General features: G+C 40.4%; 1 protein-coding gene across 3 annotated transcripts in view; it reads right to left on the bottom strand.

Moving 5' to 3' along the window:
• TEX14 (testis expressed 14, intercellular bridge forming factor) overlaps positions 1-16846 on the bottom strand; it is a 3435352-nt gene that overhangs the window by 364552 nt on the left and 3053954 nt on the right. For all 3 annotated transcript variants that reach the window (XM_044054283.1, XM_044054282.1, XM_044054281.1), the window contains one exon: positions 14267-14375. In XM_044054283.1, the coding sequence (XP_043910218.1) occupies positions 14267-14375 (109 nt within the window). The remainder of the gene's footprint in view (positions 1-14266; positions 14376-16846) is intronic.

The following is a 16846-nucleotide window of genomic DNA, read 5'->3' as shown; positions in this document are numbered from 1 at the left end:
TTATGGGCCTGATGACGGATGAGTAAAGAGGCACGATGACCTCCACTGATCTAGATGTGAATCCCTTCATGATTAGGTGGGCTATATAAAATGTTTTTCTAACCACTTTGGCCACGTGGATGTCAAATTAGAGATTGCTATCAACTTGGGTCCCCAGGTCCCTAATTACTTCTTCTGTACTTAATGGATTACCACCTATGTGATAATTTGTGAGCACTTTGTTTTTGCCAAAGGGGATGACTATACACTTTTTGGCATTTAGCTTGAGGCCATGGCTCTGGCACCAGTTGTCTGTTTCTATGAGGCCCTTTTGGAGGATGCTTGTGTCGGCTGGAGAGTCGATTATGGTGCCCAGTTTGCAGTCATCTGCGAACTTGGTCAGCCACAGTCCTTCCGTGTTGGCCTGTACCTCCGAGAAATATATACCGAACAAGAGAGGTCCCAGGACTGAGCCTTGTGGGACACCACTTGTAACTGGTTTGGAGTCTGACATGGCTCCAGCAATTCTAACCATGTGGGTTCTGTCCTTGAGCCAGTTTGCAATCCATCTAGTGACATAGGGGTTTATATTTAAGCTGGTGAGCTTATCTATAATGCCCGAGTGGGGTATTGTATCGAAGGCTTTTGCGAGGTCCAGGTAGGCTGTATGGACCACCTTCCCCTCATCAATGGCCTTGGTGACTGTTTCAAAGAAATCAACCAGGTTTAAGAGGCAGGATCTGCCCTTAACAAAGCCGAACTGGGTAGGATCCAGTGTCTGTAGGTCCCCAATATCTTTATTTATGAGGTCCATGATGATCCTTTCCATAGCTTTGCAGACCAAGCTAGTCAGGCTTATGGGGCGATAGTTTCCAGGATCCGTTGAGGCACCACCTTTATGGAGAGGGACCACTGTTGCTGTACGCCACTCTTTGGGCACATATCCTGTAGTAAGGCTGAGATTGAACAGTAGTTTTATGTTTGGGTTTAGCTCTTCTTGGAGTTCATGTAGGACGCAGCCCGGGACACCGTCTGGTCCCATTGATGCTGTGTTTTTTGCTTTGGAGAGGGCGGCTCTTACCTGAGCATCTGAGATGTCAGGGGGCAGCACTCTGCTGGGATAGATATTTGCCCTTTTGGTGGGGAGGGGGGGAGAAGTTTGCACTGAACCTGTCAGCTAGGATGTTGGCAATGTCTGTGGGTTCAGTGTATTTTTTGTCATTTTGGACTAATTCTGAGCATATCTGGGAATTACCACCCAGGTTCCTAACATAACTAAAGAAAGCCTTGTGATTATCCTTAGTGTCCTGTGCAATTTTTCTCTCGAAGCTGGCCTTAGACAATTTTATGAGTGCCTGTAGTTTTTTGCTAATACTGATCAGTGATGCCTTCCCTTTTTGGGATTTTGCTCTATCATTTAGTAGCTTCCTCCTTATATTGTATAGTTTGTTTATGGCTGGGGTCCACCAGACAGGACGTCTGCCTTTGGAGGATTGGGTCTTGGTTTTATATGGGATCGCATGATCCATGCATTCCTGAAGGTGTTCATAGAATGCGTTTATAAAGCATTCTGTGGTCTGGGCCGTATTTTCCACAGGACCGGGGGCTTTGAAGGATTCCACCTCGGTTTTGAGGAGTGTGAAATTTGCTTTAGAGAGGTTTTTCACTGTGGTTTTCTGGGCAGGGGGTGGGGTCGGGATGTGAATATCCAGTGAGATTAGTTTATGGTCTGATCTTACCAGTGAGGGATACACTTCTGGTCTGGAGCATAGAGTCCCCATGTTGGTGATGATCAGGTCCAGTATGTTTTCCCCTCTTGTGGGAGTGGTAACAAGTTGTTCCATAGCATTTGAGTTTATAAATTCTAGGAATCTTTGGGCTAGGGTGTTGGAGCTAGAGTAATGCTCCCAGTCTATGTTTGGGTAGTTGAAGTCGCCCAATATAATGGTGTTTGGAGAGACCTTCATATTTTCCAGTGTTCTCAGGAAGGCCGAGTGGGGTTCCTGGGTTTGGGAGGGTGGTCTGTAGCAGGCTATTAACTGGAAGGCAGTTTTACCCACTGTTAGTTGCACATGGATAGTCTCTGATGCTTCGTGCTTTGCCACCAACCTGGAGGTGTGGGTATCTTTGATGAATATCGATACTCCCCCTCCTTTTGTGGTTCGATCCAAGTTTTGGGGCCGAAAAGCATGGTATGAGGTATAACCTGGTAGTGCTGGGGTGCTCTCGGGAGCCCTGAACCAGGTTTCTGTTACTGCACAGATATCGATGTTCTCCATGCTAAGGAGAGTTTAGAGTGCGTGCATCTTGAGGTTTAGACTTCTGGCGTTGAGTAGCATTACTCTTAGTTTCTTATCCCTTGTGATACCTGTGGAGGTGGGTTTGTCTTTTGAGCCTTGCCTAAAAAAAGGCACTATGGGGGTAGCAAGAGCCTTTGCCAATATCCGAAAGCCCAGGGGTGACAGGTGCAAGCTGTCCTTAGCGAAGCATCGTGGCTTGTCGAGCATGTCATCCCAGGCTGACAGGCATTGGATCCCCTTTGAATGACACCAATACTTAAGCCAATTGTTGAAATTGATCATCTTGTCTTCATATTGTGGCATCATTCTTGGTGAGGGTAAGATGCTACTCAAGGTCAGGGTCATACCGGCCTGGGCTACATGCTCATAGAGCTCCTTTATGTCTCTTTTCATGTAGTCCAGGAGGTACGTCTCAGGTCATTCACACCAGCATGGACAATGACTGAGTCATATTTGTACTTGCCTTGGAGTGACCTGAGTGCTTGTGTTATGTGGCGGATCCTAGCGCCCGACAGGCTGCTCACCGTGACCCTCTCCTTGTTCAGCCTGGTGAGCGGGACGTCAGTGTGCCTGACGATAGAGTCACCTATTACAAGTGTATCAGGTGTGTTGTTTAGTCTTAAGGGCTGTGACTGTTCGGCACACTGGCTTTGTGAGATATGTGTTGCACGTGTTTTGTTTTGGGGTAGCGGTTGCTTGGGTGTCTGCTTTGGGGGTCTCTGCTGCTTAGGCAGATCTTTATTTAGAGCTTCCGATTATGTTTTTGTGTGATTATGTGTTTGGTTTGCTGTCGTGGTAGGTCTATGTGAGACTGGAATTGTAGTGAGTGTGGTTTCCTTCTCCTCCTGACTGGTTATGCCAGTACTGAGTTGAGAGAGCTTAGCCTCCAGTTTGGCTATATGGTTGCATCTCTCACATGGGTTGGAATTTGTTGGGAGGAGGAGAGGGTTATCTGTGTACATGAGGCAGTTGTAACATTGCCTCAAGATTCCCAGATTCACCAGCTGGACCGGAGAGGAGATTGACAACTGACCTTTGGACATGCTAGAATAATATTGGGAATTCCTTAATAATTGAAAACAAGGGCCAGTGGGGAGTGAGGGTGTAGTGCTTTTCATTTTTAGTGCTGACATATAATTGCTTTAGTGAGCAAGTGCCAGGTAACTTAAGTGCAATGTGTTACAGGTAACTTAAATGCAAAAATGACAAACAGTAACTTTCTTTCAAGTGAAATAAGGAAATAAGTACAGTAAGCAATGCAGATATCACTAGTGATCCACAGAAGTGCTGAGAAGCCGCGTATTAGGTGGAATTAGCGTTCCAGGGAAATAACAAGCAAACAAACAACAAGCATATAAACAAAGCTAGATTCAGCAGGCCTGGATCTAGTCTATGCTACAGCAAACAAGGTGTACCAATTTCAGTAAGATACAGTTCAAATATTCAGGCACTATAAACCTTTAACCAGAAATTCCCAGCTCAGAAGGGCAGAGTCTAGCCTCTTCTCCCACAAGAGTGCAGACCACGAACCTTCTTAATGTAAAATAACTGGCCTGAAGCCCAAGTGCTTAAACCAGAACTAATACACTTTAAGAATAACAGACACTGGGCTCTCAATCAGCAGTTCCCAACTTAGAAGGATGAAAGCTACCTGTCCTGCCACCACAGTGCATGCCACAAACCTTCCTAATGTAAAACAACTGGTCTGAAGCCCAAGTGCTTAATCCAAAAGACTTAGAATGATAGCTACACTTTAATCAAGTTACTACCAAGCAGTAATAAATACAATTGAATACTTTAGAGAATGCCTGGATTAGTGCTCAAGTTACACAAACAAAGCTAGATCCAGCAGGCCTGAATCCAGTCTATGCCACAGCAAACAAGGCACCAACTTCAGTAAGAAGCAGTTCAGATATGCATGCACTATAAGCCTTTAACCAGAAATTCCCAGCTCAGAAGGGCAGAGTCCAGCCTCTCCTCCCACAAGAGTACAGACCACGAACCCTCTTAATGTAAAATAACTGGCCTGAAAGCCCAAGTGCTTAAACCAGAATTAATACACTTTTAGAATAACAGACACTGAGCCCTCAATCAGCAGTTCCCAACCTAGAAGGATGTAAGCTACCTGTTCTGCCACTACAGTGCAGACCACAAACCCTCTCAGTGCAAAACAACTGGTCCGAAGCCCAAGTGTTTAAACCAAAAGGCTTAGAATGAGTTACACCAAGCAGTAATAAATACAATTGAGTACTTTTAAGATGATGCAAAAGTAAAAAAAAAGTAGGTAGAAACACAAGTACAGTAAAAGCAGATGACATTTTTTTTTCCTTAAGTGCTGAGATCAAAGAAACAGATTTGAGTGCTGAAACTAGGAAACTGGCTAGTTATAAGAAAAAAAACTAAGCTAGAAGGCTTCCCTCCAACACAGAAGGGCTTGGGGGCTCAGAAGCCTACAAATAGTCTATACCACTTAACAGGAAAGGCAGGAAACAAGCTTACATTTTTTTTTGTTTCCCAGATGCTCTCTTTGTACACAGTAGTAGTGCCTGAAATCAGAATATGATCTCACTGCACTCAGTTGAGTGAGCAAATGAGATAGGCCCAGAAGGAGTATCCAAACACAAATTTACAAGAGGGGCGGGCAGTTGCAAGGCCACTAAGATTAACACCAAAACAAAAACAGGGAGGGTGGGTGGGACTAACTGAAGAGCAGAGTCAAAACTTCCAGTTCAGTTAATATTCCTTCCATACAGTTAAAATCAATTTAAATACTGCATATTTTTGAAAAAAAAAAGTGCAGATAAAGGTACTTAAATTCTCTTATACGTCCAGTTGAATACAACAAGTTCTTAGCCGGCCAAAGCTGAGGTTTTTAAGCAGAAAATATTTCACACTGTACCACTTAAATAGGCAAGGACAGGAAATCAAAGAATGTGGCTACCCCCACACCTGCAATTACTAACAAATAATAAAATTCAAGCAACACTAACTGAAGAGCAGAGTCAAAACTTCCAGTTCAGTTAATATTCCTTCCACACAGTTAAAATCAATTTAAATACTGTATTTTTTGAAAAAAAAAAGTGCAGATAAAGGTACTTAAATTCTCTTATACGTCCAGTTGAATACAACAAGTTCTTAGCCGGCCAAAGCTGAGGTTTTTAAGCAGGAAATGTTTCACACTGTACCACTTAAATAGGCAAGGACAGGAAATCAAAGAATGTGGCTACCCCCACACCTGCAATTACTAACAAATAATAAAATTCAAGCAGCACTAACTGAAGAGCAGAGTCAAAACTTCCAGTTCAGTTAATATTCCTTCCACACAGTTAAAATCAATTTAAATACTGTATTTTTTGAAAAAATAGTGCAGATAAAGGTACTTAAATTCTCTTATACGTCCAGTGGAATACAACAAGTTCTTAGCTGGCCAAAGCTGAGGTTTTTAAGCAGAAAATATTTCACACTGTACCACTTAAATAGGCAAGGACAGGAAATCAAAGAATGTGGCTACCCCCACACCTGCAATTACTAACAAATAATAAAATTCAAGCAGCACTAACTGAAGAGCAGAGTCAAAACTTCCAGTTCAGTTAATATTCCTTCCACACAGTTAAAATCAATTTAAATACTGTATTTTTTTGAAAAAAGTGCAGATAAAGGTACTTAAATTCTCTTATACGTCCAGTTGAATACAACAAGTTCTTAGCCGGCCAAAGCTGAGGTTTTTAAGCAGGAAATGTTTCACACTGTACCACTTAAATAGGCAAGGACAGGAAATCAAAGAATGTGGCTACCCCCACACCTGCAATTACTAACAAATAATAAAATTCAAGCAGCACTAACTGAAGAGCAGAGTCAAAACTTCCAGTTCAGTTAATATTCCTTCCACACAGTTAAAATCAATTTAAATACTGTATTTTTTTAAAAAAATAGTGCAGATAAAGGTACTTAAATTCTCTTATACGTCCAGTGGAATACAACAAGTTCTTAGCCGGCCAAAGCTGAGGTTTTTAAGCAGAAAATATTTCACACTGTACCACTTAAATAGGCAAGGACAGGAAATCAAAGAATGTGGCTACCCCTACACCTGCAATTACTAACAAATAATAAAATTCAAGCAGCACTAACTGAAGAGCAGAGTCAAAACTTCCAGTTCAGTTAATATTCCTTCCACACAGTTAAAATCAATTTAAATACTGTATTTTTTTGAAAAAAAAAAGTGCAGATAAAGATACTTAAATTCTCTTATACGTCCAGTTGAATACAACAAGTTCTTAGCCGGCCAAAGCTGAGGCTTTTAAGCAGAAAATATTTCACACTGTACCACTTAAATAGGCAAGGACAGGAAATCAAAGAATGTGGCTACCCCACACCTGCAATTACTAACAAATAATAAAATTCAAGCAGCACTAACTGAAGAGCAGAGTCAAAACTTCCAGTTCAGTTAATATTCCTTCCACACAGTTAAAATCAATTTAAATACTGTATTTTTTGAAAAAAAAAAGTGCAGATAAAGGTACTTAAATTCTCTTATACGTCCAGTTGAATACAACAAGTTCTTAGCCGGCCAAAGCTGAGGTTTTTAAGCAGAAAATATTTCACACTGTACCACTTAAATAGGCAAGGACAGGAAATCAAAGAATGTGGCTACCCCACACCTGCAATTACTAACAAATAATAAAACTCAAGCAGCACTAACTGAAGAGCAGAGTCAAAACTTCCAGTTCAGTTAATATTCCTTCCACACAGTTAAAATCAATTTAAATACTGTATTTTTTTTAAAAAAAAAAGGTGCAGATAAAGGTACTTAAATTCTCTTATACGTCCAGTTGAATACAACAAGTATCCAATGTACTTGTAATTTTTTTGGTAAAACTACAATACTTTGTTTTTATTACTCTGTATAAAGCTGTATGTAATTACTGTCATGTGGAGATTTTCTTTGCGGGCCTCTGCTGAAAATGGACTACTTGTCCAGATGGACTTTCCTGTTAAACAAATTTCAAATAAATAAAATAAATAAATAAATTTGTGAGCATGTCTGATCCATCTGAATCCAATGCTGGCAACTTCAGACTTTGGACCCAAGGCTTAGGATTCTCCACCTTCCCGTAATGCCTCTCTGCCCTAACAGCTCCTCAGATTCCGTTTGCCACTTGAACAGATGTGGTCGTGAGGGCTCAGTGCTTTTTGATTGCATTCTATGGATTTTTTTTTAGATAAGTCTATGTATTACTTATAAAGTATATCCCTTACAATAGTAAAGTGTTTAGTGTTATAGCTATAGTTACACATTTCTCAGTCTCTTGCATGCCAGATATTTTCCATCCTTTCTTCCTCACTTCTTCTGATATAAAAAAGAAAAAAGACAGATAGATAAGCTTTTTTTCTATTTGTTAGGTTCTGCTTGTGTGCATATCTTTGCTAGTCAGTGTCAGGTTTAAAGGCTGAATTGTTTTTTGTTATTTTATTTGTTGGTCATTTGCTGTGTCTTCTTTTCCTTTAGTCATGCCCAACAAGCCTTGTGATTTAAGAAATGATCAGACATTGGACACAAAATAACTTCCCACAACCCTCACTCTAAATGTGTGCATTGTGTGGGTTGATGCACTTGGAGAAGAAGTGTGATATTTGCCCTTCATTTGGCTGCAGAACCTTTTAGACCACTGTTCCAAGTTGATTCTTAAGGGCCTCCTCCCTGCCACTGCTGGAGAATCGGCAATTTCTCAGTCACATTCTCCAGTCCTGAAGAAGGCTTCTAAGAGAGTAAAGTACAGGAACAAGGACAGAGAGAGAGAGAGAGAGAAGGGGAAAAAACAAATAGACTGAGGGGAAAAAGAGAAAAACAAAGACAAGTCAAAGGAAGAAGACCTTACCAAAGATTCTAGAAAGAGATCCCTGGATCCAAAGGATTCTTCCAGACGGCTTTTAAAGTTTCAAAGGCTTCAGATCCTATACACCTTGCCGTCGGGGTCCAACACAACTTGGATTTTTCCCTAATGCTATCCAAGCTTCTGGATCTTATATTTTCTCTGAAGCCATCTTCTTCTTGCCTCCAATCCCCCATGTTACCCTTGGAGACAACATTTTATATGTCTTCTAGGCCACTATCAGCTGCTTCTTCTTTGAGGTCCATGCAGTCTTAGAGAAGCCTCTCTGAAGGTAACGTGTACAGGAAGATGGGAAAATTTTTAAAGACTCAGACACAGATGGGGGTGCTTCCTGCTCCTCCAAGCTCCAGGGGGTTATGACACCAAGCTCCTTGACTCCTTTTCTTGCCAGTCCTTCCCAGGTCTGACCTTCAGATCCAGTGATCTCAGGTCCAAACATTTACCATAAGGTACCTTTGCTTGAGCAGTCTGGACATTTTTGACTCGTGACAGTGTCAGATGTCAGGGGGTGTGGGATTTGGGGGCAAGAACTCAGCTGGGGCTCAGGGGTGAAATTTCAGCATCTCAGCCCTTGATAACTCAACTCCTATCTCTGTTTCAGATCTGACCTGGACCACATATTATGAAGGTCTCCTTTCTGATTTCTTGGACCCAAAAAGAACTTCTTTGGGACTGGCTTTGGTCTTTGAAGCATTTCAGAAGGCTCTCTCCCTTTAAAGAGAAGACGAGACCCATCCTCGTTGGGATCCACCCAGATCCCTACTCATTTCCGGAGATTCTATTCATCATCCTCCTACTCCCTCAGGGCAACCAGCTCCAACTAGACTTGAGTGAGCTCATATTTTGCACCGCCCCCAGCTTCTGACCCTTCCCCAGATCTTCCCCTGTGAAAGAACACCAGAAAGCATTTATGCAAAAGAAGGAACTTTGACTCCCTGCAGGAGTGTCTCACAAAAGACACCAACGTCGATGAGGGTGAAGGGTCTCAAAAGGTCCTCCATTAGAAAACATCTCCTTGAGGACTTCCTTGAATCACTTAGTCAAGAGATGGGTGCTGGTCCACTGATGCTCCTTCCCAGGTGGACAGACTCAATGGTCCAGCAACAGTGGAAGAAATCAGACATGGTGGAGCCCATTCCCTGCAAGTCTGATAAGATTTTGGTCTCACCCAGAGATACATCACACGGGAGCAAGAGGCCTGTGGTAGATATCATTGTAGTGGCGTCCACTAAGAAAGAATTTTCCAAGGAGAGTTCTTCTGTTCATTCCCCTACACAAGGAGTCTTGGGTCCTGGACAGATATGGAAAACAAGTCCTCCCCTCAGCAATGTCTGCCCTACATACACCGAAATATCTTGACCATCTGATTAGACTTCAGACGGAATAGACCAAAGAGCTCCCCTAATCTCGTTCAGACACCATGACAGCATAATCCAGCAAAATGTCAGATTCACAGTTTAACACCATGCAGTCCATTTCAAATGTGTATTTGCTCCTGTTGTCCAGTGCTGCAGTTGGCACATCTAGAGCATCAGGTACTGATATTGCCATATTCTGAAATGTTGAAATAAATCTTTGTAATTTTTCAGAGAACTTTATAAAATCTTTTTGAAAACTCCTTTTGATGAGTCCATCTTGTCTGGGAATAAGGTTAACTACATGCTTGCCAGGAGTGAACAGGACGTCAAAACTCTGACTGCTCCCCGACTCCCACTAAAAGAAGCACTATGTCCCACTCCTTTCCAAGGAAGTATAACTTACTCCAATGCTCCAAACAGCTATCCTCATCTTTGATTTGAGACTTTATTCATCCTGTGAGTTTTTTCTTCTTCTTTTTTAACCCCTTTTTGTTTTATCTTCACTTCATTTATCTGACAATTCATCACCTTTCTCAGCTTTCTCTTGTGACAATGTGTAATATATGCCAGCGTAGCAAGCTGGAGTTTTGTAAAGAATTATATGTCATTTGTATATCAGACTGATTTGTACAGATGATTGTGTTGAAAAATGTATCTGTAAAGCTGCTTGTGTTAAAAATGTACCAACAGTGTATCCTGCTGGACAGAAAAGAAATATACATGTATGTCAGACTGTACTACTGTAACTGATAAATATACGTATTGTAACAGAGCAAAGACAGGTACACAGAGCTAACAGCCCCAGCTAACTTTTAGAAAAATATCCTGAAACTAAATTACTTAATTTAGCCCATAAAGATTGCATTTTACAATTCTGACCGCAACCAGAGACAAAATGTCTGTGAAATCTAAGACTAGGAATCCTGCTGTATTGTCCTTATCAGTGAACTAACTGCTACCCTGGAAGGGTGGAAGTGCTGAAATGGTTTTATGGCTTTCAGATGATATAACACATCTTAGCAAAGCTCTATCTGTGTGTATGGTAACACATACACAAGAGATTCTGGTTCAGTTGCTAGTAAAGGGGGGTAGTACAGGAACCAGAAGTCAGATGACCAGATGTAAGTGATATCATTCTGTAATCCAGCACTGAAATGATGTTTTAATACTAGATGAGATAGAAGGCCCAGAACAGTCTGTTTTTGAAACCTGACATATAAAGATTACTCACCTACTTCATCTTGCCTTGTTTTAGTAAGTAACCAGAAAATAAGTAATTCTTTAGATCGGTCAGGAAAATATAGTGAGATTAGTTAAGTACTGTTTTTCTGTATACGTGTGAATCTATTCATCTAGGTTGTTTTAATATTTCATGTGACTGAAACTCTGGTGTTAATTTTAAATATATAATCAGTATTTTCATGTTCATTTATTATTTATTATTAAATATATTTAAATTTCTCATTGTGGCTGGGCCTTTAGAGAATATTTTAACCTTAAGGGTACTTACATTTATTTGGTGACACTTTGGGTGCTCCTGATGGCCTTGCTGTTTGGTCAACATTACCATTTGTATTAATATTAATTTTACTCAGTATAAATGGGTAACCTTGTAAGAGGCTTAGAGTAGCTGTGTGTGTGTGTGTGTGTGTGTGTGTGTGTGTGTGTGTGTGTGTGTGTGTGTGTGTGTGTGTGTGTGTGTCTGTGTGAAAATCAAATCTCAAACAGTGTGTGTGTCAGCTACTTGGAGCAGGGACACAGAGCACTGGTTTCACAGAGAGGGTGATGGAAGACTTGGCCTGGGACATTCTGCTGAGAACTCAACTCTATAGCTGTGCCAGTGCAGAGTCTTATTAGGGACCTGAAGACAGAGAGAGACAGAGAGAGAGAGAGAGAGAGAGAGAGAGAGAGAAAGGGATACTGAGATCCCGGACTGAATGTGTTCTCTGTGTGCTCTTAAGGGAAATTGTGCTTGATGGAGAGAGCAGCATGTGGAAATACTGTGTGAACCTATTTTTGCTCCAAGTAAGCATCCCTCACCAGTTTCAGTGTTGAGGATTCAGACTCCTTCATTACTGGCCTAGAGCAGGAATGTCACACATCTTATCACTTCTCGGATCCTGTGATCTATGGAAGGTGTGTCTGATAAAGATGCCATCCTAGAAGGCTGTATCAAGAATAACATTCCTAAACTCAACCATGTAGTAGGAAACCCTGAGTCACCCTATCCAGCAATGGCACTCATCGAAGCCTACTGCTCAATCCACAAAAACAACATAGTCAAAATTATAATAAGCTGTATAAAGGACATCTTAATGGTATCTTTCAAAGCCTTGTAGGCTATGGCAGCTTTTGTCAACAAGGAACAAAGAGAAAGACTATCTCCTACCTCTACTCTAGTGTGTGTGTGTCTGTGTGTATGAGTGGGACGGATCTTAGTTTAAATCATATACAAGACACTGCACAAATGAGAGACGAGCACAGGATGTCAGGTGTTTGAGCCCCAGTACCCAGGGAAGTACACACCAGACACAATGCTTCACTGTGGAGAGGCCTGGGAATGGTGTCAAACTGTGTTCCCTAAGAGTTAACGGATGCACCCCGAGGACAAGTTCCACCTCCTTATTTCCAGACTGTGAGCTTTATTTGGCTCACAGGTAGGGTGGTTAGGCAGACATCCAAATATCAACTTCTATAACTCAGTCTTTGCAGGTAAACTTGAAGGGTAGCTAAAAGATAACTGGCCAACAGTACTCATGCTGCAGGAGCACAGATGTGTGTATGTGTGTGTGTGGGGGTGGTTTCTGAAATGCAATACCCATCCTGTCATTATCAGTTGAAAAGATGTGTGAGACTATTCCCTTGCTAGTCAAGGGGCAAGCTCATACCTTGCAAGGAAAGAAAAGCTGACATATATGCCACCATGAGAATCAATTTTGAAGGAGGAAGTTTTGACAAGAAGTCTGATCCCCAGATTCCTTATTGTCTGGCACTAAGTCAGGATCATAAGGTGGACCCCTTTAATCATCATCATCATCAACCCCCCCTTTCCATTTTCTACATTGAGTTGGGGTGTCGTGTTAACTGTCAATATCTCTCTCAATCCAATGCTACACTCATGCCTGACTGTTGCAGATCTTCTGTCACACAATCAATCCACCTCTTTGCTGGACTCCCTCATTTCCTCTTACCCACTTCCTGTTTGTCCTAAATCTTCTTCACTGGATTGTTTTCTGCTTTTCTGCACATGTGTTGAACCACCATAATCTGTTCTCTTTGATCTTTTCTGCAATTGGAGCTACTTTGGCTTCTACTCTTATGTCCTAATTTCTTAATCCGTCCCACAGTGTGCATCCTACCACCTGTCTCGGGAACTTCATTTCCATCACCTCTACCCTCCTCATCTGCTCTGCCATTACTGCCCAGGTCTCTATACCATACAGTAGTACTGGTCGCACCACTGGTGAGGGACGCATACACCTTACTTTTCAGCTTCTTTGGCATTCTTCTGTCATACACTACACCTGACACTCTATGCCAGTTGGCTGCAGCCCTCTGATTCTAGCTTTGACCTCCTCATTCAGACTTCCCTTCTCCTCAACCACCCCTCCCAGATACCTGAAGCTGTTAACCTGTTTCCACTGTTTTCCCTTCTATCTCAGTTCTCAGCTTCTTCTGATTTCCCCAGTTTGCTGCCTTTGCCACTGTCTTATCTGTACTCAGTTTCATCCCATGTGCTTTCAGTTTTGCATTATATCCCCTATCCTTTGAAGTTATTGCTCAGAGTCTGCCTGTAATGCCACATCATCTGCATATAGCAACTTTGTTGATCTCTTCTCTCCAGCCCTTTAATGGTCCTTGCATTTAAAACACTGTGCAATTGCAATCTTCACCAGAATGACTAGCTTCTCTCTCTCTCTCTGTCCCCTGTAGATGGTCGAAGTACTGCCATCTGTGGAAATACCTCGTATCATGCTCCTCTCTCCTGGAAGTAAACTCTGCACTGCTGTGCAAAAGTACAGATTCACCATCATTATTAGGAAATGTGCTTCTCTCTCTCTGTCTCTGGTGGGTAAGCCAGACTAAAGTACTCACATTTGTGGAAATGCTTCACATTGTGGTCCTTTGTCTGGTAGTAAGCACCTCACTGTTGTGTGTGTGTGCATTAGTGGGTACTGGCTACTGACCTTCCATCTTAAGTAAAACTCTGAAAGTTTACAAATTTTAGGTTCTGTACACTGAGGCTTTCCTATAACATATGTCAAAAGCAAGATCTAGAATGTGCAAGTGTCATAAAAGAACTGAAGGGTGCATAGCATGAATACATCTTTCTACTTTCAGCACATAATATTGTGGTGCTTGCTGACCAGAACCATATGCACCTCTGTGTCTGGGAGATGGAGAGATTTACACAAAGTATCAGGGCTGTGATACCAGAAGAGGGAGGCTCAACAGAGCAGATTAGCTTCAAATTCACATTCAGTCATACAATAGGCAATTGTGTTCTGTAATAATTACTAATGAACATGAGAAGACTGGAAAGACAAACAAGGGAAACTTGCCCGTTTTGCACTACATACAGTATTTACAATACTGTCTAACTTCAAATTCAGTTTTAAAATGTGTAATTCATATGACAACAATAATCTACTGTTTCAGAAAAAAAAAGTATAGTATTGTAGTACACAGCAGAAACAAAAAAATTTACTTTTAACCTGCTTGTGGCCCAAATGCTTACCTTTCTGTTTCATCAAACTGACTGTAGATACCACTGTAATGCAGACTGCTGTTCACTGCATTGTCTGTCTGCTGCTGCTTTCCCATGTCATTGTTTGTCTGTCCAGGATCTAAGTTTACCAGAGTGAACAAGCAGTAAAATACAGTGCACAAAAACTGCAAGCATTTTTACTGGCAAAAGACCAAAGGCTTTCTTAATTCATTAATATAATTTCATTAGTATGTTTAAATTGTAATTTAATTCCACCATTACAAATACACATCCCTGATCATTTTTTTGTAAGTGGTTACTCGGAAAGTCCAACAGTTCATTTTTGAACATGTGCCAAGAAACAAAAATACAACCACATCAGAGCAAAACATAACAGTAAATCAGGAAATATATTTTTTTCTATGTAACAACTATGAAATTATATTTATGACCCAATGTTATTCATCTAGGGAATGTCCATTCAGAAGTTTTACTTTCCACATACCATACAGTTACAAGTAACACAACACTGCTCCTTTTTAAGTTTATTCCCACCAAAAATAGGCCCAGCTTATCCCCCTTTAAGAAAAAAGTGAGGGGAAAAAAAGACAAAAATAACTGGAATTGTATGACTCTAAAAGAAAAATAAAAAGATTAGCAAAACAAACAAAAAAAAACAAACAAAAAAAAAAAAACAAAACAAAAAAAAAAAAAAAAAAAAGAGGACACTGGTTTTGATTTCACATGACAATGCCACGAAGTGTACTCTTCGTGGAATGTTTTATGAATTTAGCCTAGTAAGTGCTGAATGTTGATATGCATTTGAGTTCAACAAACATGGCAAGAGGAAGTCAGAAAGAGACAAAAATTTCACCATGAAGGCCATGGTGTAAAAATTAATTTTGAGGAGTAATAGACTCTCATGGAAAGGTCTGTTTCTTGCTTCCCATGAGTAGATTGTTTCACACAGTATAAACAATGCACAGACTCATTTAACAGGATATAGGTGGTTATGTTAGTCACCAGGCAAAAATATAAGCCTTTACCAGCATCAAGCAGGATATACAGAACATACTATGATACACTAAAGTAAAACTCCCAGACAGTAAACTACATAAGTCAAACTCTTTGAAACACATACTTGCCAAAACTGTGGGCAACAAGTCAAAATATTCTTTGGGGGGGAGGCAAGCCATGCTGTAGTGTTCCACTGGGGTGCTTTGCCACCCACCACCTCCTTACTTATGCATTATAAAGTCTACATCCACGGTACTACAGCATTCGAGAAAACAAAAAAAAAAAGTGCAAATGTGCTATGTAAACTAACTATAACAGTACATGCCCTAACAGATCACTTTTGCAGTAGTCTATGCTATTTGAGACTCCATCCCTGCCAATGAGACAGCTTTTCAAAACTTGAGGATGTTATGTCAGGAAACAACTATATGCACAAAAGTACCTATATATACACAAGAATATATACAGACATATCCTAGTAATACAAGCAAAAACAACATAAAAGGGGGGGGGGGTGGAGAGAGGGTCTGCGCTGTAACAGTGATCTGACAGAACATAAACTGCTACGGTAAGTTTACTTACACAACCATACTATGTTCAGCATTAGATCACTGTTGCAAAAGCCCAAGCTATTTATGTAAATTCCAACACACCTGAAAACAAAAACCAAACTATTTAAAAACGAAAGGAACACTATAAGAGCCGGCAAATAAACAAACAGAAACCATTTACTGTAAGCGCTTTCAGTAAGGACGTTGCCTCACCTTCCTCAGACAAAAAGTAAATAAATCAATTAACATCTCTTTTATACACAAATTGAGCATGTCAGTCAATTACCATAAAGTAAACTAATTGCTAAAACTGTTAGCTAAACAGTAAACACGCCTCTACCTTTTAAAAATTTATAAATTATACATACTTCTCTAGAAACATAACAAACCAATAAACATCCTGATTTAAAAATGTTGTTAAAAGTACACGTTAAAATTCCAAATACAAAAAACAAAAATTGACATCCAATGTGCATTCACCCCCCCCCCCCCCAAAGAGAGCATGCACTGTTAAAGATGTCTCCTAATTAGGATGAGCAGCAGTCTAATATACCTGAGTTTGCAAAATTTAATATAGGTTTTGGGCTTTAGCTTTTAATTTAATACAATCTTTTTTAACTAAGTGGTTTTACAGTACATGACAAACAGTACTATTTATTTATTATTTATTTACTTTACATTTTGGATAAAAAATCAACATACACATAAAAGTATTTCTAGTTTGCAAACTCAGGTATATTAGACTGCTGCTCATCGTAATTGGGAGACATCTTTGACAGTGCATGCTCTCTTGGGGGGTGAATGCACATTGGATGTAGTTTTTTGTTTTTTGTATTTGGAATTTTAACGTGTACTTTTAACAACATTTTTAAATCAGGATGTTTATTGGTTTGTTATGTTTCTAGAGAAATATGTATAATTTATACATTTTTAAAAGGTAGAGGCGTGTTTACTGTTTAGCTAACAGTTTTAGCAATTAGTTTCCTTTATGGTAATTGACTGACACGCTCAATTTGTGTATAAAAGAGATGTTAATTGATTT

Source organism: Protopterus annectens, chromosome 13.part0 (assembly GCF_019279795.1).
Source record: "Protopterus annectens isolate FY-2018-M chromosome 13.part0, PAN1.0, whole genome shotgun sequence".
NCBI classification, from domain to species: domain Eukaryota; kingdom Metazoa; phylum Chordata; order Ceratodontiformes; family Protopteridae; genus Protopterus; species Protopterus annectens.
This window is presented reverse-complemented; position numbering and strand designations above follow the sequence as displayed.